Source organism: Vidua chalybeata, chromosome 20 (assembly GCF_026979565.1).
Source record: "Vidua chalybeata isolate OUT-0048 chromosome 20, bVidCha1 merged haplotype, whole genome shotgun sequence".
NCBI classification, from domain to species: domain Eukaryota; kingdom Metazoa; phylum Chordata; class Aves; order Passeriformes; family Viduidae; genus Vidua; species Vidua chalybeata.
In genome coordinates, this window is record NC_071549.1 from 5,020,156 (window position 1) to 5,043,668 (window position 23,513).

Here is a 23,513-nt window from a genome sequence, read left to right on the forward strand (position 1 = left end):
GGAGTTGTTTTTTTCCCCTCAGTCTACAGGGGGCTGTAGTTAAAGAACAGGTATTTCTGAATTCCTCATTGCCTCCAAAAATGGATTATACCTATTCATCTAGAAATGCTATTTTTCTATCTGATACAAAGCTGCAATGTAGGTTGTTTTTTTTTACTTCATTGTGGTGCTTTTCTTGTAATTAGGTAAAATTTACAACTACTTATGTGCATAACCCTTAGTTAGGTTGTTATTCTGCAAAATCTGACTGTACATAAAACCAGCAGCTGTTCATCTGAGCTGTTGGAAAGCCAGAGGAGGGGATTCTGTCTCCCCTTGCCCCATCTCCCTCTCCTCTTCCTCCCTCCCTGGCTGCTGAGGTCCCATCCCCTCCCAAACAGCAGCTCTGGCACCTGGGGAACCTTTCACTGAGCCCCCTGAGCTCAGCAAGTGCAGGAAAGCCTGGATTTGGGATGAAGCTGCCACCTTTGTTCTCTGTGGGTTTAGCAGATTGAGGCAGCTCTAAAAAACTTGGGAGAAGCCACAGCACCCAAATCACAGAATCATGGAATGGATTGGGTTGGAAGGAACTTCAGAGATCATGGGCAGGGACACCTTCCACTGTCCCAGGCTGCTCCAAGTCCTGTCCAACCTGGCCTTGGATCCAGGGGCAGCCACAGCTGCTCTGGGCACCCTGAGCCAGGGCCTCAGCACCCTCAGAGCCAAAAATCCCTTCCCAATATCCCATCCATCCCTGCCCTCTGGCAGTGGGGAGCCATTCCCTGTGTCCTGTCCCTCAATCCCTTGTCCCAGGTCCCTCTCCAGCTCTCCTGGAGCCCCTTTAGGCCCTGCAAGGGGCTCTGGGGTTTCCTGGATCCCTCTCTTCTCCAGGTGAGCACCCCCAGCTCTCCCAGCCTGGCTCCAGACCTGGAGCAGCTCCATGGCCTCCTCTGGAATTGTGTCTTTGCTGTGCTGGGACCCCACAAGGGACACAAAGGGACACAAAGGGACTCTGTGGCCTTGGAGGAGCTGCTGAAGGGAAGGGCAGGTTCACCTGGAGAGGAGCAGGAGCTGCTGCAGTGGCTCAGCTCATTTGCTGAAACATGCCCAGAGAGTCTTTGCCTTGTGTGGTGCTTTAGCTTTATAAACCACTCTGATGAATTATATCTAATCTCTGTAGCAGCAATTCCTGTGTTTTACCTCTTCATAGTTGAAAAAAAAAAAAAAGACTGGAAGAAATTAAATCTATTGCACAGGCCAGAAAGTGAGTTTGCATCAGGCTGAAGTGTTACAATTGCAGAAACAAGTACTTAACCTAATTATGTATTTAATAGTTAAATTAACATTTCCTTTTACCATTTCAGTAAGTGCTCATTCCCCATTATTAAGGCTACCTTTAAAGAGTAGTGCTCAGCACGACTCCTGCTTTGCTCAGGGACTGCCTTGCTGATGTGGATGTGATGTTTTGCTGCTCTGGAATTAGCACTGACCCAGACAACTGGGATTCAGAGCACAGATCTATGTGTTTCCACTAAAAATATGGGGAAAAGAAATGGGTGCAAGTTTTTCTATATCTGACATTTCTTGGAAATGCCTTTCCCTGTTGTTCCTTTTTTAATCCAGAGCTGGCACTTCAGAACTTCCCTTGCTGTTGTGAGGCTCCTCTCTGGCTCCTGGGAGGTGGGGAGTGCTTTCCCTCCCCAGCTCTGCAGGAACAGGGAGGGGGATGTTCCCCCTGACCTTGCTCCAGGTGTCCATAGAAATGATCAAATCCACAGGGACAGAGCTGATGTTGTGGCTCCCAGCCCTGTGTCCTGTGGGGTGAAGCAGGGACCGTTCTTGTCTTCAGCTCCATCACCTCTCTTCTCCCAGTGTTTTTTCTCACTTGGATCCTCAAGTTTTTTCATGCAGGAGCTTTCTGGGCTACTTTGCTTAATACCAACCCCAGAACAAATTACTGGCTCATCAGAATAATTGCCTTAAATGCCAGTGAGCTTTGCAATTTTCTGCTCAGAGAGAGGGAGGTGTAGTGACCATAAAGCTCCCTCCCTCTCCATTGTGTCATTAACACAAGGTGTAAATGGAATTTTCCCACAAAACATAACAGTGGGAGAAATTAATCCCTCTCTGGGTGCTGCAGATGAGGGGTGGGGACAGCCCCTTTTTCTCAGCTGCTCATCCAGGTGCTCAGTGCCATTAATCCACAATCTTGAGTGAGCTTTTATGGCAGGGCTGCTCCATTCTGGCTGGCAGAGAGGGTGACACGGGTGTAACCCTTCCCTTGGAAAGTCCTGAGAGAGTTTTTTATATAAAAAAGGCAAGAATAGTGCATTAAATGTCTGGTCCAGCTGCAGCTGCCTGGAGGGGAGCTGTTAGCTCCTGCCATGGAGCTTTAGGAGGGGTGTGAGGTCTGAAGCCAGAACCCCCATTGGCCCCATGGTAAAAGGTGCAATTCCATCATCTCCAGGCTCGGGAGAGCCGTGCTGCAGAATCCCTGGCCATGTTCTCCTCATCCCCAGCGCTGTGGGACTCTGTGGCTCAGTTCCCACTGCGGGCACAACTGAGCCAAATCCAAGAGGAAGGGCTCCTTTTCACTTTATTAACCCAGCAGCTCAATAACAAAACTTGATAACATAACCCAGAGTTCCCCCTGCATTTCCATGAAGATTTAATAATGCTGTAGTTTGGTGAAGGGACTAGTTTTATTAAGATTTCATTTTGCACAATAAATCACTGCATATTTTCTGATATGCTACGAAGTATAAGAATAAATAATTAAAACTAAACTACCCGTACTTGTCAAAATAAATGATTTATCATAGTTTGGGATACAGCATCTTTGAATTTTTTATTGTTTGATTCCCAGAATATTCTAATTTTCAATCAGGGGAGTTAATGAAGCCCCAGTATACATTTCTGCATTCACAGCAGTTACATTTGTGTGACTGTTTATTTTAGACAAATATTTATGGTTAGCACTTTCCTGTATCTTTTCAAGTTTACACCTTTCCAGTGTTTATGGCAGCAAAGTCACGAATCTTTTGGGATGACTAATTTATTCAAATGAATTATTGTTCTGTTTCTGTACTTCATCCAGGAGCCTGGAATCATCCAGTTGTGCCTGAGAAAAACAGAGGTTTTTGTTGGGAAGAATAAGTTCTAGGTTGTGAAACCAGAAATATTTAAATATATTTGATTATTTAAATATATTATATTTAATATAAATGCATTTAATTTTTTAAAATTGCAGCTGGGCTAATTTTAAGGTTTTAATAATGAATCTGAATTTGTGGCTTCGTGTCATTGATGTGTCCAGATCTCTTTTCTGCCTTTACGCATTGATCACATAGTTAAAAAAAAAAAAAATCTAATGGGCTTTGTAATTTGAGCTTCCTGCAAAGGAAAAGGTGCTTTTTCCCATTTAAAACAAAAAGAGAAGAACTTTGGTTAGGGTTGTTTGCTCCTGGGTTATTGTATTTTAATCTGAAAGAAGAGGAAATCGATTTGAAAAGCAGACTGAAGTATAGGTATCCTTAGATTCTGAGTGGTAAGAGAGAAAACATCAGACTTCTTTTTGTGTGTGTGTGGACTGTGTTGTGTAAGCTGCAGAAGAAGAATTCTTTTTTTTTTTTTCTTCTGTTATCCCTTTGGAAAAGCCAAATGTTTCCATTGGTTTTCTTTCCATCTTCACAGTTTTGATAGTGCTCCCAGATTTCTAGTTCTTATTTTTTCTGGGGAAAGTCAAATATAGAATCTTCTAATACCAATAAATCAAGAAAACTGTACTTTCTAAAATATAGCAGCTTTTATTAAAGAATCTAGACTGGATCAATATCATTTATTCCACAGAAATGTAGTGTTGGGTTTTAAAGTCTGTAGAGGAAGAGTTAGTGAATTTAAGCAATTTTTGGAGCCAAACTGCCACTAAAATACATAAAACAGTGTCTGCTATAAAAGTAGAAAGAAAACCTCACCAGGGTGTTTTAGCAGAAATGCTGCTCTCAAGATTATTTTTTATTTCCTTGTGTGTGGCACCTTCCTGTCTCCAACAAATCACATTAGAAAATGGTTCGAAAAGATATCCCTGCTAAGTGAGATTGCTATAAAATATGTATGTTTTTGAGCAGCAGATGGAATAAATTCCCCTTTTCACTCAGTAGCACAATACAGGTGGTGCTGATGCTCAGGGAGGGGGGTGCTGTGAGCACCCTGATGAGGCATCCTTGGCTTTGCACTTCCATGAGGGAGGGAATTCATCCTGCCTCCACTCCTGCATTGCCCCAGTGACACTGCCAGAGGATTTGCTTTTATTTCTGACTCCTTGGCAGTGGACTTGGTGCTTTCATTGTGTGCCATCCCCTGGGGAATTGCCCCATCCCTGGAATTGCCCCATCCCTGGAATTGCCCCATCCCTGGAAGTGCCCCATCCCTGGAAGTGCCCCAGGCCAGGTTGGACATGGCTTGGAGCACCCTGGGATAGGGAAAGGTGTCCCTGCCCTGGCAGGGGGAGGAATGAGATGAGATTTAAGGTCCCTCCCAGCCCAAATCCATGGATCCTGTTAAGTTACCCTGCTTCATGGCAGATGAAGGCATTCACTTAATCCTGGGATTTCACTGTCTGTAAAATGGGAATAAAAATGTTTCCTTTGCAAAGGGCATTTGAGATCCTTGCAGGGAGAAGTTCTGTATAAAGGCAAAATATGGTTAATATTATTTTCATGCAAACATGAGTTTCCTGCAAATGCCTGGCTATCAGTTGGGAATACATTTATCTGGCAGCCTTTCAGCACACAGAGGAAAGTGCAATAGCCTGCAGACAAGATTGAAGACAACCCAACCTCTTCTGGTTGGTGGAGTTTTTTCTTTTTTTTTTCCATGTGTTTCTCCATTGTTGGAAAAAATAGGTGCCAGAGCCCTGAAAAATCTTTCATGTCCCTGATGTTCTTCTAACATTGCTGAAGTTCTGTTGAAGTTAGGGCCATCTTAAGGTTTTATAGCAAATTTTTATATCTGAAAAGTTAGGAAATTAAAGCACATTGAACCAGTGTGTCTTAATTGATGTTGTACTCCAAGAAACACAGCTTTTGCAGCAGCTTGCAAGTCTGAATGTCAGCTCCAAGCATGGTGATTGCTGCCATAACCAGGCTCATTAACTGCAGCAGAATTACTTGTGATAATACCCCCTCCTCACCCATAGGAAGATTTTCCCACATACAGCACCGAATTTAGCTTGGAATAAGGAAAGAGAGTTTGGCTGGTGGAACTTTAAGGGAAAGGTTATACATTTTTTTTCACATTAGTATCTCATTTTGCTGTTCACACCACTGGTCTTTGATCAAATTAACATTTTACTGTAAGTAGAAGAGCACTCGGTTCATGCTATTCATTATCTTGTCAGGAAACAAGGAGAATAATTTAAACTGGATATATTGTGTAAGGCTTTTTTTTTTCCTATTTTTAATTGGAAAGCACACGGCAGCATTACAATCATGACCTCCTGGCTCCACTGTGAGCAGTACAATATTTACCTGCTGTATGAAGGAAAATGGAACTATTTTGAAATATTTTGTTACCAGGGAGGTAGTTCTGTACTAGAAAACAGTGGTAGGAATTAGGAGGAATTATACAACTGAACTATGCTGAAAAATAGGATTTTGGGCAACACTGGATTTGCATGAGCTTCATCAAGGCCATTAGTGTGACTGTCACTGGTCATTTTTTTAGGCTGTGCATAGGATTTGGGAGTAAGAAACCAGGAGTTTTAGCACTGCCTAGTGAAAAGCAACTGTGCTGTGGAATATCCAGTACCCAAAGGGGCTCCAGGAGAGCTGGAGAGGGACTGGGGACAAGGGCTGGAGTTCCAGGACAGGGGGGAATGACTTCCCACTGCCAGAGGGCAGGGATGGATGGGATATTGGGAATCAGGAATTGTTCCCTGTGAGGGTGGGCAGGCCCTGGCACAGGGTGCCAGAGCAGCTGTGGCTGCCCCTGGATCCCTGGCACTGCCCAAGGCCAGGCTGGACAGGGCTTGGAGCAGCCTGGGACAGTGGAAGGTCCCTGCCCATGGCAGGGGTGGCACTGGATGATCTTTAAGCTCCCTTCCAAACCCTTCCTGTAATTCTGTGAATCTCTCTGTATTTCTCAGCTGAAGTGGGACAGTTTCACACAAACAGGAGGTTTTGTGAGCTTTGCAGTGGCTCCAAGTTGTGCAAGCTTCCTTGGGTTTCGCCATTTTCCATACTGGGCGCCTGTCTCTGGCTGCTCTCTTTTTTCTTACTTCAGGAAAAATTGTTCAACCATTTTTAAGAACAAGATTAGGAAAAAAGAAATCCATTTTTCCCCAGATGTTACGAGTTTTTCTTGCTGTTTTGGTGAGGAGCCTGCTGTGTCCAGATTTAATAGAAGGGGTTTGATGAGGGATGGTTCCCTTTTTTCTCAGGGTTGTATCTTCTGTTGCTTCAAGTAGAAAAATAAAATAATAATAATAATAATTAAAAAACAGCCTCAAGTTTGGCCAGCCTATAAGAGTCTGGAAAAAAAGAGTTCACAGAAACTGAGCAGAATCTGGTTTGAATTTGTTCAGACTTTTCTGCCAGTGCCTGTCCCAGGCACGCTGCAGTCTGTCACTGCTCTGGCTGGGTGAGCATCCACCAGGCAGGTTTTGCTTTTTCTGGGTGTGATGTGAGATTTTGTGGGGGCACAAGGAGGGGAAACACTCCCCAGGCTGCCCCTGCCATGACTGGAGACATGAGCATGGGAGCAGGACGGGGAGAGGGGTTCATGGTGGGCAGGGAATGGGGACAGACATCGGGACAGGGACACTTGGAGGACCTTTTGTGAGGACATTTGGAGAAGAAACAACGAGGAGAAGAGGAAGGAGGAAATCGTGGGGGTAAGGCTCATTCTGGAAGTTTGTGGATGTTCATTAGGTCGTGTGAGGTACGAGCTGGGGTTTGCCTGCCTGGAGCTAAAGGTGCTGTGGAGCACAGAGGAGACAGAGATGGTGCTTCCAGCAGCCAAAATGAATTAGGAAGGGGACAGAGTGACAAGCAGAGAGGGGTGGCAGTGGAAGAGGCAAACCCAGAGGCTCTGGCAGGGGAGCAGCACCGCAGCCACTGCGCAGGGTCTCGGCTCGGGAACGGGCAGGGGCAGCTCCTGCCAGGCTGGGAGCCTCCAGCCAGGGCTGCTGTGCAGGGAGATGTGCCAGGGGCTCCAGGAACCCAAACAGCTCCTCTACCCTGTGCCAGTGCAGTCATTCATGTCCTGGAGCACATTGGTGGTGCAGCAAGGCTCCCGTGAGGAAGAGGATAATGCCATCGGCAGAGGGGAGTTAGCACAGAGCAAATGAAGTGCAGGGGTCACACAGGGAACAAGAGGGCAAAGAGAAGATCACTCACCAAGCCATGTTCCTCTCAGAGCTGATGGAGCAGGGCATCTCATTGGGAAAATCTCATTGGAAAAGCCACAGCAGGTCCTGTGTGGTGCCATCCCACTCCTGAGCCCTAACACGGGGTGCCTGAGCACCAGCCTCAGGTTTGGCTTTTCCAAACTTGTAAGTGCTCAAATTTGAAACTAGCATTCTTTTAACAGGGTTTTGTGTGTCATTTATAATTTATATTGTGATAGCACCCACAAGTGCTTTCCAGACACTGAGCACGTCTGTAATTCTGGCTCTAAAAAGCTTCCATTCTGTGAGAGGAGGGAAAAAAGAGGGGAATTGACCAATATTTCCCAAATAGAATTGCCCAGAGTGTGTGCTGATGTATTTTTAACAATGCCTAGTATGAAATCTTGTCTGGTATTATTGCGAGGATCACAACAGGTGTTGGGAATTGGCTGGGGAGGCTGTGCAGAAAGGGCAGCTGACAGCTCACTGTATATGCAGATGTACCACCTATTAGCAATATCCTCTGTGGTTTGCTCGCATGCGAGCTGAATAGATTCTCCAAACAATGCTGCACTGAATGGAAGCCATCAGCAGAATTGCTCAAGGCTGCAAAACCCATTACTTATACAGCAGTAGATGGAAGAGCAAGTGCCACAGTGTAGTAACTTGTCCTGCTTTGCTGGAGTTGTTCTGCAGTTATTAGATCAATATATGTAACTGCACATCTAATAAAGTACCAGAAAATAATTTATCTCAATGTGTATTGTTAGCTCAGTATTTATCCTAATATTATCCAGCCGCATAAACAACATAAATCCCTCTTTTTGTGCCTTTTCTGCTGCTGTTTCCACGTTTTCCAAGCACACAATAGCTTGTGTCCCCTGCTCTGATTATTGGAGCCACATCACTGTACTTTCTACAATCACGTTTTAATTACAGCTGTAGAACCTATGCAAAATCATTTAATACAATGTTGTGAGCAAATAGCGCACATGATGCGTTTAGTATTTGATTGCTGTTAGTTTACTCATTGATTAAACATGCAGAGTCTGCTTTGACTGGGGAGGAAGTCAGAGACCACACACACAGGGCTGTAGGGCTTATATTCACTGTAGGATTCATATTTTCTACAGATTTTAATATTTGCTATAGATTTTATATTCATTATATGTTTTATATTACTATAAATTGTATATTTGCTATAGCTTCCATATTCACTATACTTTTATATTCACTACAGGCTTTATATTTGCTCTATGTTCTATATTCACTATTTTAGATTTATATTTAGATTTTAGACCTAGGTTTTCCAAAGGATTAGCAAGGAGTCTGTGGAAGTTTGAGTGGCTCAAATATGGCAGTGGGAATTTGTCATTCCATTGAGGAAGGGATCCATCAGCTGGTCAAGAAAAGTTTTGACCTTCTTTGCTGGCAGCTGATGGGTTTGGTAGAATTGGGGATAAGTCTTGTAAGTAGAGATAGAAAACTATTTTGGTTATTTTCTGAAAGCACAGCATGATATGCATGGAGTAGCTCAGGCAAAAAGCAGTGATTACTCAAGAAGGAAAGCAGTGTGGTTTTATAACAATAAAATACATTTTTTTAAAAAGAGAGAAGACAGCCTTGCCAGGAGGAGTGTATATTGTAAAAGAACCAGGTTTTGTTCCATTTCTAACAGAAGCTTACAGACAGTTATGAAAAGGACTTTGCTGCTATTTATTGCCTGAAGTTACTGATCCATCTGTCTCTACCCAAACTCTCATACAGACAATTTTTCCTCATCCTTCTGTCTTTCTCCTTTCTATTACTATTCAATATTTAGATGGGAATTTTGACCAGTGGCCAAGTCAGAGGCTTATCAGCTATTGCATAAATCCTCAGCAGCTGGTAACTGAACTGTGCAAAATTGTCACTTTAGGGTTAAATATTGTTGAATAAATAGACCTGCTGAAAGAAAAGAATCTAACAATTCATGTTTTAGGGAATAATTACTGCAGAAAGACAGCCCACAACATCGTATGTGTGTTTGAGAGAGTGGTCAGAATATCTTTTAATTCAGCATTTACCCGTGAGAATTATTCCCATGAGGAGCCTTGCAATAAAATCTGCTTGGTCTATGAGAATAGAAAGAAATTGAATAAAAAGACTCCATTTCCACTTGTATTTATTCAGTCTGGGAAATTCAGTGGGCCGCAGCATTAGTATCAGCAGGGGATTCCTTGCTCCTAGCGTTAAATTACTGTCATAATCGCTCAATTATTTCTTCCTTGTACTGTTTAAAATAAAAATCCATCACATTCTATGTTTTTTTCTAACATTTATTAGGTTGAGTGTTTAGGAAAATCAATTATATTCAGTCAGGCATGAATTGATGAATGTTCTTGTAATAATTGTCAGTTGTTAAACTGAATGTACTTTCTCTTTTCACCCCTTTTCATTTCCTTCAGAGGGCAGAGGTGGCTCAGAGAGAGGCAGAGACCTTAAGGGAGCAGCTCTCATCAGCTAACAAATCTCTCCAACTTGCTACGCAGATCCAGAAGGCACCTGATGTGGTGAGAGAAAATATTTACTGACTCTTACAGGTTTCTGGCATTCCTGCAGTACAGCTCCTTCAATTTATGCCCACAGCTATAAAAACAGCTGTTTGAAGTCATATTTTAACTAAAAGGGAAGGGTGTTCCTTAGGGATTGTGGTGGGGTTCAGCTTCTGAGGGGGCTGGTGGCTGGAGGAGACCACGGGAAGGACAGAGGTCGCTTGGCTCTGTAGTGATCCATCACTCCCTGCTCCAGGTGGACAGCACAGCTCTCAGAAATCATTTCACATGGCTGAGAGCATCAGCAGAGGAGAAATGGAGGCAGCAAGAGAGCCTTGGTGGCCATCAGCACGTGCCTGCCTGCGGGGCCCTGAGGTGTGGGCTCCATCCCGAGGGCTCCCAGAGCTCCCTGCCCTCTCTGCCTCTCCTAACTCCATGTCTGGGCTGTCAGAGAAACTGGAAATAAGTTTGATACCGCTCCAGTTCTCACTGGCTGTATCTAAACTGAGAATTACACCTGGGAAATTGAGAAGATACCCTGTACTCCTGCTTGTTGCCTCCTCTGGTTCTGACTGAAGCCAAGGCTGCTGATGGGACCTGCAGGCACAGGGGTTGTTACAGGGCTCCAGCTGGCCCTGGGTGAGCAGGTATCACAGATGAGCAGCCAGATTATTTTGATTTTTGTTTGCCAAAGGAAAAATAAGAGTATTTAAATGTAAATATGCAATTAAGTGAAATTTAGTCTATTTCTAAGCAGCAGATTTAAGAAACAAAAGAAATCATTGCTTTTTTTTTCCTTGCAAGCCTTATACGTGCTTGACACTGATAGCAGAGGAACACATGGCTGCCTTTAAAAATCATTTGCAGAAAATGAGTAACAAACCATAAGTCCTCCAGATCTGTTTGGTTGTCTATTAATACAACCCAGTATTTTCTCAGAGAAGTCAAAAGATAGACAAGTAGGCTCCAAAACACAAAATAAAAAGCCTGAATATCACTTGTAACTCTGAATTACCTGCCTCTTCCTATCTCGTGTCCTAGTCTTATCATTATTTTAACATTAGGTCTTTCTTGTATTTAATAGTACTTCTGCACTTCATTTATATTTAATATGACAACTACTGCAGGATGAAAATGATCATTATCTATCTTATTTCAGACTCTACGTTCTAGTCTCAATAGGCACAAGCAGCAGATGATTATACAACTTGTGATGTTTCATGCAAGCAAATTAGAGGTTTTTTCAAGTTAAAAGTATAATTCAGTGTAATAGGAGAGTGTTGTTAACTGCTGTTCATACATGCAGCTTTCTGTGAGTGCAGCGGGGTGTAGTCACTGAGAATCAAGCTGAATGTTTAGAAGATATGGAAAAGGGGATTTTGTTGTTCCTGTATTCCCAGAAAAGAGGGTATGGAGTATATTTCAATCTGCTGCAGTGTCACCTTCAGCTGTCAGGGTGTAGCTGGGGTGAATCCTCAGCTCTTTCACCACAGATCTTTGGTTTAGTGCTCACCATCTTCATCTCCCTCTTGCTGAATGGATTCTCTCCTCCTTCACTGGTGCTTCTGAAGAACAGCCATTAACCTTTGTGAGATGCATTTTGGGCTCTTTAATGGAATGGGTGCCCCTCCTTGGGCTGCCTCCTGCCCCCACAAGGCTTTCCTCACATTCTCCATGGAGGAGGCTCAGAGCTCCCCAATGCATCACAGCTGTGATCTCCCAGCAAGAAGGAGACAGAGATGGTGCAATTAGTCTCTATTATCTTTTCTGCATGGATCTGCCTCCTTCTGGACCTCTCTGTCTTCTCTGATTCCTTGTCCTCCCACGAAGTCAGTCCAGAGAGGAAGTTCCAGACTTCTGTCTCCAGGACAGATTTTACAGCTGTGGGAAAGTGGAAGAAGGAAGATTTAGGAAAGGGAATTTCTGCAAGTGGTGACCAAAGGGAGAATGGCCTTGTCTTAGAGCTGTCACATCTCTCTTCTTCCCCGCGGAGGGATGCTTGCAATAATGTTAACATGAACAATTTTCATGCAAGGATCAAGTTCATTGGAAATAGCAGTTTGGGGCAATTTTTGACAATTTTGCCTGAAACGTGCAGTGTGCATGCAGAGAGCCACAGGCACATGGCTCTGCCGTTCCTGATTAAGAAATTCTGCTCCATTACTTCAGAATATTTTATCTGATTAGTATTTTGTAAGCACAGATTTTCATAGTTGTCAAAGCACTTGGGCTATTAATAATAAATAGATCTAAATAGAATCCTTTGACTTTCACTGCTGCTTCTTTCCAGTGCACTTATGAAATAGGGAAATTTATTCCCTCTGTTATCCCTGTTTTCCCAGAGAGCTGTCCTGGGGTGTAGGAAATTCCATCTTCCAAATTCCCAATGTCAATCACAGGAGTCCCAGATTTAGGAACTGTCTGTGTCTTGTGCCACCCAGTGCTGTGTTTGCTCCTTGCCTAACCACCCTGAATTTAGGTGTGCTGCCTTTCCTTCCTGTCTGGCTCTGACCCTGCTTTCCCTCCAGGAGCAGGCCATCGAGGTGCTGACTCGCTCCAGCCTGGAAGTGGAGCTGGCCGCGAAGGAGCGCGAGATCGCCCAGCTCGTCGAAGATGTCCAGAGGCTCCAGGGCAGCCTCACCAAGCTGAGGGAGAACTCCAGCAGCCAAATCTCCCAGCTGGAGCAGCAGCTGACAGCCAAGAACAGCACACTCAAAGTAAGGCTGTATCTCAGAGATGATGGTATTGGGGTTTCCTGTGGTCCTGCGCCGTTGGCTTCTGCAGGGTGTGGCTGAATTCTGGTTTCTGTGGCATTCATGGAATCACAGAATGGTTTGAGTTAGAAGGGACCTTCAAACCCATCCCATTCCACCCCCCTGGGTGTATTATTTTCTAAGGGATCACAGGTTTTTAAATTCTAAATTACTGTTTTGAAATGTGTTTTTGCAGGACAAGGCTACCTTTAGCATTAAAATCACCACCAAACCCAACAGACATGAGCATGGATGTGTAATGAAACAGTTGAACTGAAAAAGCACAGAAAATCCCTCTTAGATTTTCAAACTTTCAATTCCTATTCAGTTATACATATTGAAGATTTGCAAGGAATTGGTTTATCTTTCAGTGTCCTTGCTACCCCTTCCACTTCTCTCCCCTGGAAATGGAAAGTGTATCATTTGGGGCATAGAAACAAGTAAAATCAGGACATGGAGAAGGCCTTTACATAATAACAATTTAATAATTTAAACAATAATAATTCATTTTTTATTTATTATTACCAATAACCATTTAATTATTTTAACTGTGTATTTGGTGCACAATAATTCCCATTTATAATTAGCAGTCTGGCCCTATACTCATTTGCACAGGAGCAGCACTTCACTAGAACCAGAAGGAACAGCTAAGAATTCTCTGAATGACCCTTTTACCTCTCTCTTGGGCAGTTTCACTTTCCCTGTGCTGAGCCCACACAGTTCTGATCTCTGAGTGAGCATGAGAAATGTTTCCTGACGTGGGGTATGAATCAGTTTCCTGTAACTCCTGTCTCCTTCATTGTTCCACCATCTATGAGCTCCGAAGTGTAAACAAGATAAATTTATCTATTCCATTAAAGACTTGGTAGTTCTGCAGGTTTGATAGTCTGAGAGTTTTCTGAGAGCAGGAGGCTGATAGTTCCCACTCAGCTCTGACTGTGGCGTGGGCAGCTTTGCTCTATCAGAATGATTTAATGTTCAATTGAAACTCTTACAAATTGCTCTAATTCTGACATTTTTTAGCAGTTACTGGTATAGCTGTGGTGGAGCATAATTCACATGGAGAGAGACCTGCTAGGAATGAAAGCTGAAGTGTTGCAGTCAGTGTTTTCTGCGTGCTTTAAGCTAGCTTTGCAGAATTTTTATGAAAATTCAGTGGAGCAAAGGACACCTATTATATAACTCCATTGACAGTATCAGTCTGCCCACCTGTCACCATGTGGGCACCACTTTTATTGAGGGAGAAAGGAGCTGCCCTGGTTTTGAGGAACACATTCTGCTGGCTCCACCCATGTTCAGGGGATTTTTTTATTTTACTTTTTCATAAAGCCTGATAGAAAATATCTTGAGCCCTTGCATTTGACAGATTTTCTTGGAAAAAAGCATGTTCCTGGTGAGGTCAGTATTAGTTTAGCCATTAACTTCAAAGGGAGTAGGATCATAGAAATGACAGAGCAAGTCTTTGATTTTCATTTCAGTAATCTCCTTCCATTTTCTCATAGCCTTGCCTGGCTAATGCTCTGTATTTAGCTTTCTGTTGATAGTGGCTGATGTAGTGCCTCTATTGATAAAGTTTTAGTCATTTCAACCCTCTTTAACCTTATTTGTTGCAACTATAAAAATATTTCCAAATACTTACTTTCACCCCAAAGTGCTGGGACAGCCTGTGCCAGGCACGGGTTGTACAAAGCACCAAATCTCAGTGATGATGTGCTGATCTCCTGTTTGATTATGGAGGAATTGCTTCTGAAATAACAGAGATTTTAATGGTTGCCTCCACAGAAAACAACTCACAGTTTCACAAATTAAAGCAATGTTCTCAACCTGCATCTTGGGGGAATTGTTTAATACTCTATGACTTAATGAAACAATACAGAAATACTTTCAAAATTATTTCTTCTTTATCTTCATCTGATCTAATAATCAAGACATGTCCTCTAGTAACAAGACTTTTCTCACTCTAATTGTATTAACCCTTTGTGGCTGGGTGCCAGGATGTCCCTGCTACCTAGTTAAAATTCAGTAATGTGAGTTGATCACTCTAAACTGAACTACAATGTTAATCTAGTGGTTATTGAAATTTTTTAAGCCCCTCAGTACATCTCCTGCTCTTTACCTGTGCCAGTTCAGTTAATAATACAGTAGTGTTTGTATTTTCTAAATAACATGAGGAGGGACCCAATCTCTGCATGCTCTGACATGGGTTTATTCACACCACAGATGCAAGATGATTCTTTAGCATGGGATATTTGCAAATTTAATGTGCAGGAAAGCCACCAGCCCATTCCTTCTGCCCTCTGGCTCCTGCATTTTTGTGTGTTGGAGGTCGTTGGAATATATTTTGTCTGAATTAACCAGGTTGATATTTAGTGCAAGATATTAGTTCCTCCAGATTGTCTCACAGCTTGAACCTTTGTTATCCCATGTTCTGTGCATTTTACAGGGTTCTTGGAGACAATTACCATACTAATACATTTTAAAACAGTCATTGACTGGGAAGATGCCAAGTGCCTAAATGTTCTGTTTCTACACAAGCACCACATCCTCAATTGTTAGTTTTTGTTGTTTAGTAAAGTAGATGTTTAGGTGCAGATTTTCCATGGCAACAATCTCTGTATTAGGTACTTGAGAATGATGGATGTGTGTGTTTTTTATACAATCCAAAGTAAAATATTGCTGGTTGTCATACTGCTGTAGCAAGTACCTGAGAGTCCAAAACAGCTGCATTTTGTCAATATCTCTTTTTATTTTCTTTATTTTTCTACCTGCGTTTTGTACCTACATTTTCTAGAAATGCTCTACCAAGGTATAGCACTTCCCTGCACAGAATTACATTTAATACAGATTTCATTTAAATGGGAGTCGTTAGCTTTTCTGTGGTTTATCTCTGTTTCTACAAAAGGCTGTTTTCTTAGCATACCCTTGCATAAGTAACTAACATATTAATCCAGGGTATTGCTTGTTTTAAATTTTTTCTGGTCCTTTTTATATTGAGAACTGGTGTAAATTACCAGTTATTCCTGCTGTAAAAGCTCCTCTGCTCCAGACCCAAAATGTTACCAGTCACAGAGTTAAGGAAGGAGTGAATTACAGCGGATTTGAAGAGCACCAAACAGAGACAGAAGGAAAAGTGACAAGACCAAGGAGAGCAGAAGGATGTCTTGGGGTTTGCAGGTGCTCCCATTGCCTGTGACCTCTTGGAGAACTCTCAGCTGTGATGCTGAGTCTCCTCCCAGTACCAAGGGCTCTCTGGCTCACTCATCTTTAATTTTCATTTAAAGATCCCTCTCCAGCCTGACCTGATGCACTAAAAATTCTACCTGGGTGCCTTGTTGAAGTCACTCTATTTGCTCAGTGTTGAGCTGCAGCTTGAAAAGCTGCTTGAACTCATGGCCTGTTGTAGCTGACCCTCCTCAAAATGTGAGACCTCAAGCCCTGGGACTACATAGTACATTCCCATAATGAGATTTCAACGTGTTGTAAATTGTCAAAACCTCCAACATCTTTAATATTTGTAGGATTTTCCTGGTCACATCAACCAAGTTTTTCCTGAAGCACTGTGCCTGCTATCTAAAGCAAAGTCAGTGCTTCATATTGTTCCAGACAATAACTGGAATTTGGTAAGGCAGGACACGCCAGAAAAAACTACTAAAACTTGTCCTGTATTTATTCCAGGTGAAAAAAAAATGTTGTAGCTAAAACAGACACTCATTTTTATTTTTAACACAACTGGAATGACTGTACAACCACTGATGACAAAAGACACGAGACCTTTTTAAGAGGCCACTTGTTCCATCAATGTCCCAGAGAGTGCAAATTCCACACTGAGCTGCAGTTCCTGGAGTCCATTAAGAGCTGCTCGTTGAGCAGGGCCTGGCTGTTCCTGCAGGGAGGTTCCTCTCTCAGCAGTGCTGAGGGTGCTGGGCTGTGGTGGCAAACAGCAGGAACAGGGCCTTGAGAGGGCTGTGGATTGGTAACTGGGTGTCACTTTGTCACTGCTCCTTAGCAGCCATGCTAATGGCAGGGCAGACATGTCAGCAGTGTGAGAGCTGCAAAGGGCTGGGGAGGAAATCCTTTAAAAATGGCAGAATAGCTGGAGCCCCACAAAGCCCCACCATGCTGCTGTTGGCATCTGAAGAAGACTCATTTAAATTACTGAGATGACTCAGTCCGTGGATTTGCTGTCCTGTGGGTGCTGTGCTGCATCGTTTTGGGCTTTGTACAGCTCTGTGATGCCCACACACTGACTTACTAGGGAAGACAGCAACAGGAACAGGCTCCCAGTTCTGTTTCCCCAGCCCTGCCTCCGTGCCCCCATAGCTGGGCTGCAGCACAGCTGTGTGGGGCTGCATTTTAAGCAGCTTTGCTAAAAATTATCCAAGTTCCCAGCAGCCCTCCCCTTCCCTCCTCCTGCATCCAAAGAGCAGCCCCAGAGTGGGTGTAGGATCTTGAATTCCCTTCTCCCCTGAAGGCAGCCTCTCTTGGACATAAAGTCCTGTTTTTCTATTTCATGTCATATATTCCTTTCCTTTTCAAAGTAGATTCTCTGCCTTTGAGGTGATACATCCTTGTGTTACTTCTGTTTCCCTGACCTTTGGGATTCTGTGCCAATTTTAACACCAAAAATGAACTGAAGCAGAGTTAGCCTGACTTTATCCATGGAAGTTGCAAGCCAGTAAGTTCTGTTCTTTGCTTAGATCAGGTGTGCCTGCACTAAGCAAAGAAATTATTGAAATGAATGTGGCTTCTGCAAGCAGCATAACAGCATCAATTATGTATCACTATGTTTTAGGCCTCCTGAAGCATTTACCCCGTAGTGATGAGCACTTTGTTGGGAGCTGGGTAAGGTCCAAGTGTGTGGCATTGCGTTCTGGATCGTGGCAGCGGGTTTGGTTCAGCCCTTGGGGCATCCTCACAGCCAGGAGAAGCCACTGAGGCCACCCTGGGTGGAGCAGAGCAGAAGGAGCTGCTGGGGTGGCCTCAGTGCTCCCTCTCTGGTTACTGCCATCAGGAATGCTTGTAAAACCTCTGGTAGAGCTGTTTTGTTTGGGCACAAGGTGCTGTAGGAGCCTTCCAAGCCTAAGGCATTCCAGTCAACAACAGCTTCTTCAGCCTGTTCTTTTTATCATGTAGATAAGGTTATCAAGAACTGTCCTATTAAGAATACAGTATGTGCCAAAGCTTCCTGCTTGTTTACTCAATCTCCCTGAAAATTTCAGCTGCCCCATTTTTTTTTTTAATACCTTCGTCCCTGAACACTTGACAGTGACATTGCAAACACCCAAATTGGGACCCACTGAATTCTGTCATGCTTGGCACTCTGTAAACAAAGGATGAGCGAGGTATAATTGTGTTTATGTTTAATTGGTTATGGTTTGTTTTCTAATATATGTAAATTAGGTATGAGTCATTAACCCTCACTTGTGCGCTGCTGTATATATGGAATAATTTGAAGATGATTTTCAAAGCCTGCAGAAAAAAAAAACAATGTAAATAATTAAATCCATGTTCTCTCTTTTAAAGCAACTGGAAGAAAAACTGAAAGGACAGGCTGATTATGAAGAGGTTAAGAAAGAATTAAAGTAAGTGTTAAATGCTTACATAATTTTTTCACAAACTCTGGTTGAACGGTGCTTGTTAAATGAAGCCACAAATCTGTGTTCTTGGAACAATAAAGAATTCAGTCAAAACCACAAAGACGAGGAAATTGGGAATATTGGCAGAAATTACATCCAGAACCAGTGGAACTGCTGTATCTGAGAGTGCTCCTTTTTGTTGCAGCAGAGGATCACAGTAGCAAATAAAATACATGTCCACGAAGAAAAGCCACTAAAACTATTGTCCACAAAGGGAAAAAAGTTTCAAATCTGTGGTGTTTTAGGTGGACCACGCTTTTAAAAGTCTCCAGCCAACAGCTGAGGGTAATGTGGACCAAAACTGACACACAGAGCCTTTGGCCATGGTACCTTTTCTCTGCTCCTGCCAGCCAGGGTTCAGCACTTACCAGTTTAATGCTCGGCTTGTTTCACTGTATATTTTTGCTAATATATTGTGGTTTTAAACTAAAGCCACAAACAGCCTCTTCCTATTTCAAGGGATTTTCTTAAGAGACTTAAAAGAGCCTCATTTTAAACTATAACAAGATAAGCTGTCAGGTTCAGAAGAGAACTTTTCTGACTGGAAATATGTTTAGTGTCAAGGTTTAAATAACTGCGAGAAACTCCCATCTCTTCTTTCATCATTCTGGCATTTCTGTGTGTGTTTTAAAAAGGCTGAAATAAGCCATTCCCTGGTTTAATGAGGTATTTCAGATGAGGCTGGTAGTCATGTGCTTTTGTTTACACGTCCCTGGAGAATATGGAAAGCAGATTTGGATTTGCAAGCCCCACAACTGCCCAGCCCCTGGTGCTGATTTATTCAAGCCACGTTGGCTGAAGTTCTGGTTCACCACCAGCTGCAGCACACCCTGATGTAGGGGTATAATTTTCACTGAAATTAAATGAATTGATCATTTATTTGGTGATTTTACCTGATTATTACCTGGGCTCAAAATAGCATCATCATTTAGTGATTAGGGGTAAATACATCCACGTCCTCTTCTGAGTTAAGGGACCAGCTTCAGGTTTTAGCCAGTTTATGTCCTCATATGTAAAGCATAAATGGGAATAAGGCCACAACCTTCCAGCTTCTTGCATTAGATATTAAATGTAAATGTGCTGAAACAACAAATGAGTTTCAAATCCTACATGCTTTAATGCAAAGGTTTAATACAACAGGACCAGGACTTTAAAGCCAGACTTAAGGTGCCAAGAGCCCAATATATTCATTGAATATACTCATTTAAACTTATTTTGCATTTGTACTTTAAATACAAATCCTGTATTCCTAGTGATAATACCAATATTTTAATTTTTCTTTTTTTTTTTTGCAACACTGACTTACATGAGAGCAGGGGTGGAAAGGCAGATCAGAGAAGCTGTGACACAAGAGGCTTCATGTAGTGCTTCTGCTCAGGATAAGCCTGCAGTGAAATAAATGGGAGACTCTGCTGGAAGTGGCCCTGGTTGGGTGCCAGTAAATTAACCCTGTTTTCCCAGCTGTTCCAGCTTTTATATCCCTAATTTGTAGATTGATAGCTGGCTTGTAAGGCCCTGGGGTCCATCACCATCCTGTGGGATGGTCTGAGGGTTGAGACCCTCGGGGAGAGCACCGAGGATGTTTGCAATGCTGCCTCCTCCAAGCAGCTGCTTCACACCATTCCCATGCTCCACCTAATCCAGAAAGTGTGCTGAAGGCTCAGTGTGCATCCCCTGGCACTGACAGTCTGATCTGAAGTGAGATTTGCTGTAAATGAGGCTGGGAGAAGTCTGTTGCTGTAAATCTGGAGCCCTCACCAATCTTGCTGCACCTGCCTTGAGCCCTGAAACACTGACAGAAATGAACTGCTCATAACATTTGCACCTAGAGAAAAGAGAGCAGGAACAGAATGAATTTTTTAGGAGTTTTGGCACTGATGTATTTTCCTTAATCCTTCCTGGGATGTTAGAGGCACGCTAGGCTGAGGGTCTCAATATCAGCCAACTTCTTCCTCTGGAGGAACTTAGGTGGGCCCATGTCAAGATCTGGGATGGGAGGATTCTTCACTTTCTGCCTTGGCTTTTGTGCCCAATGGCTTCTAAACCTATTTTTGAGATCTGAGAGCTCTCTGTGTGCCTTCAGTTCCCTCTCAAGTAGCACGACAGCGCTGACCCTGCTGCCTTTGCAGTCGGGATCAGACGAACAGAAAGTCGAGCTGTCCCAATGCACACTTTGCTTTACAGTCAGATCTTTCAAGTCTTCTTAGATGTGCAGATTCAAGTCACAAGATCATTCCTTTAAAAAGCAGGTAACTGATCTTGAGCCACAGATTGAGTCAAGATCTCATGGGGAAAGATATTCCTGGAATCCAAAGAAGAAATGTTGTGCTTCTCATATTCCTGAGGAGAATGTGTCTTTTGTGACACATTTGGAGAGTCATTTTTGACTTGTTTAACTTTTACATTCTTTTAAAAATGAACCTGCTGGAGTGAATATTCCTCTTAGGGCAATTAGAGGTGCCATCAGCTTGATTTTTAGTATATTCTGTGTTTCAACTGTATAGGAAATTATCTGTGAAATTGTCAGAAAGTTAATTCAGTTAGCAAAGAATCCCCTTCAGGTAGGCAGAGGTCAGTAGGTTTCCAGCCAAGGTTTGAATACACATTGCCTGCACCAATCTCACTGGAAACACAGCTGCTGCAAGGCTCAGGATCCTTCCTGAAGGTCCCAGCTGGCAGCAGGTGCTCAGAATCAAAAATCATCAGCCTGTGCAAGGAGAGGGATGACAAGATCAGGGCTTTAGAGGCAGATTTTTTGGTGTGGAGAACCAAATATAACCATAACCAGGTTTATGCTTCCAACCATTGTCAGCCTGGTTCTGGGGGCAGCACTGTGTGGTCAGGGCACAACTCACATCTGCTCCTTCTGGGAGAGAGCAGCTTTTTCTGGTTTAGCCTCATCCAGGAGGAAGGAAGGTGTTTGGAATGCTGCTGGATTGCTGCACATGGCAAACCCACGTGTGGTAAGTGGGGTCACCACTAGTCTGAACTGAAATGGGATTTCCTATGGGACATAATTTACTGTTCAAACTGGGTTTGAAATTCAGATGAGTCTCCTCATTTGGGCATCATGAGGATGTGCATTAGGACTGGTTGTCCCTGCAGAGGCCATTCCCTGCAGAAGTCATGGAAACAGGGATCTGGCAACCCCTACTCAGGGAAGAAATGCTGATGTCTGGCTCCAGATCAGGAGGCTGAAGGATCTGCTTTATTAAAACTATACTATATTACATTAATATACTATTTAAAGAGAGACTATCCTCTTCTACATACTTACTTCTTACTTACCTATCAACTAACAAACAAACTCGTGACTCTGCTGAGAGCCCGAGCCACAGCTGGATCCCACTGGTCACTGACCCCAAACAACCTTCACCAGAATCCAACCCAGCAATCACTGCAGGTGAACAATCTCCATACCACATTCCACATGGGGAAAAGAAAGGAGCAGAGATAAAGATTGTTCTCTCTTCTTCTCTCTGTGCTTCTCCTGAGAGACAGAATTATATCTCTCTGTCCAGAGAATGTGAATGCCACAGGATGCAGAGCTGTGCCTAGAAACACTGGCTTTTGGGGATTTGCCACCTGAGTCACACACCTGTGATGTCAAAGTGATGTCAGGGTCTCTGAGAACTCGAGCCATTAGTCCACATCCTGTCCTCTTGACTGGCACCAGTCCACTGATAGCACAGGAGTTGGTTTTGCACCTGGCTGAGCTGTTGTCCTCACACAGAGTCTTCACAGCATCACTTTATGTGCTGTGTATGGGGCGATGGCTCCACCCTACAGCCAGGCAAGAGGTGACACTGAGTGATGCCATGTAGTGAAAGTGATTGCCAGAAATGTGTGGTTTCTTTAATTCCTATATTATAGGGATGCCTGTCAGAATTAACCCTGTGTGCAGTGAGTATGCACAGATGCAAGATACATGAGGTCTCCTTCTCAGAATGACTTTTTTCCCCTTGGGGTTACTAGGACTTTGGGTGATCTTGAATGGCCCAGAGACCTGATTTCCAGAGTGTCACTTAATGCACATCTAACTCTGGATTAATCCAGGGACAGGTTCAGGCAGTTAATGGGTGCCTGGCTAACTCCTCATGGCATCCAGAACTAGTTCTGTGTCTTAATGCTGGACTCCTGCCTTTTTTTCTCTCAGTTTCCACATTTCATGGAATCACTGAATGTTTTGGGCTGGAAGGGACCTTAAAACTCATCCAGTCCCACCCGCTGCCATGGGCAGGGACACCTTCACTCCCCCAGGCTACTCCAAGCTCCACCAGCCTGGCCTTGGACACTTCCAAGGATCCAGGGGCAGTTCCAAAACCTTTAATACATGATCCACAGCTTTTAATACAGTTAAATACATGATTAACCAGATTGTTCCTGCTCACAGAGTTCCTGGTGCTTTATACATGACAAATGCTGTATAAATACCATCTATATGTGTTTATGTGTTTTTCTTCACCAAATGAATGTTGTCTTTGTACAGTAAGAAGCTGAAATCATTTATTGCTTCAGTCTGAGGAAGTTCATGTCCTGCCTGCAGCAGGCTGGTCTTAGAAAAATTATCCAGCAAAGTACAGTAATAAGTCTGGATTCCTGTAAGATTCTGGTTTGCCAGATGACACAGCTCTAACTGAGAGCCTCTGAAGGGACACGTCCTCTGACCGCTCACTATTTGTATAAAATATTGACAATGAGACTATCAGATTTTCTCCTAATGTACTTATAAATATTTGGATCTTTCATATTTCTTAAGAAATATTGGGCCATTTTGTCTTCCCTTTGCCATAGAATGAGGGGGTTATTAAAATGAAAAACTGCCTTTTAGCCTGTAGTGCCTTGGTTAGGAGGATTTTTTGTGCATATTTTCCTTGCTGGTGAGCTGGTGTATATTCTGTGAAGTGCTGTGCTGTGGTGGTGATTCCCCTGTTTTGCTGCTTTGCTACAACTTCCTCATTCCCTTCCAGCTTCACAGATAAATTTATATTGTTTCTGACAGCTTAAAATGTTATATCCTTATTAACCTTTAAATTTACACTTTAAGCTGGCCTGGTGGGATTGCATATGGAATGATTTAGATGATGCTTGAGAAAATTTTCTTATCCAATAACTGGTTGGAGGAGTTATTCTGTATTCATTAGGAGATTGTGTTACTGCAAGGAAAGTTGTCATCACTTGTGTTGCTGAAGAACAGGACATGATAATGTTAATACTCATTAAT

At 43.1% G+C, this 23,513-nt stretch overlaps 1 protein-coding gene across 10 annotated transcripts in view; it reads left to right on the forward strand.

Annotated features, from left to right (window-relative positions):
- CUX1 (cut like homeobox 1) overlaps positions 1 to 23,513 on the forward strand; it is a 270,952-nt gene that overhangs the window by 173,387 nt on the left and 74,052 nt on the right. For all 10 annotated transcript variants that reach the window (XM_053960856.1, XM_053960859.1, XM_053960858.1 and 7 more), the window contains 3 exons: positions 9,814 to 9,918; positions 12,429 to 12,617; positions 18,177 to 18,235. In XM_053960856.1, the coding sequence (XP_053816831.1) occupies positions 9,814 to 9,918; positions 12,429 to 12,617; positions 18,177 to 18,235 (353 nt within the window). The remainder of the gene's footprint in view (positions 1 to 9,813; positions 9,919 to 12,428; positions 12,618 to 18,176; positions 18,236 to 23,513) is intronic.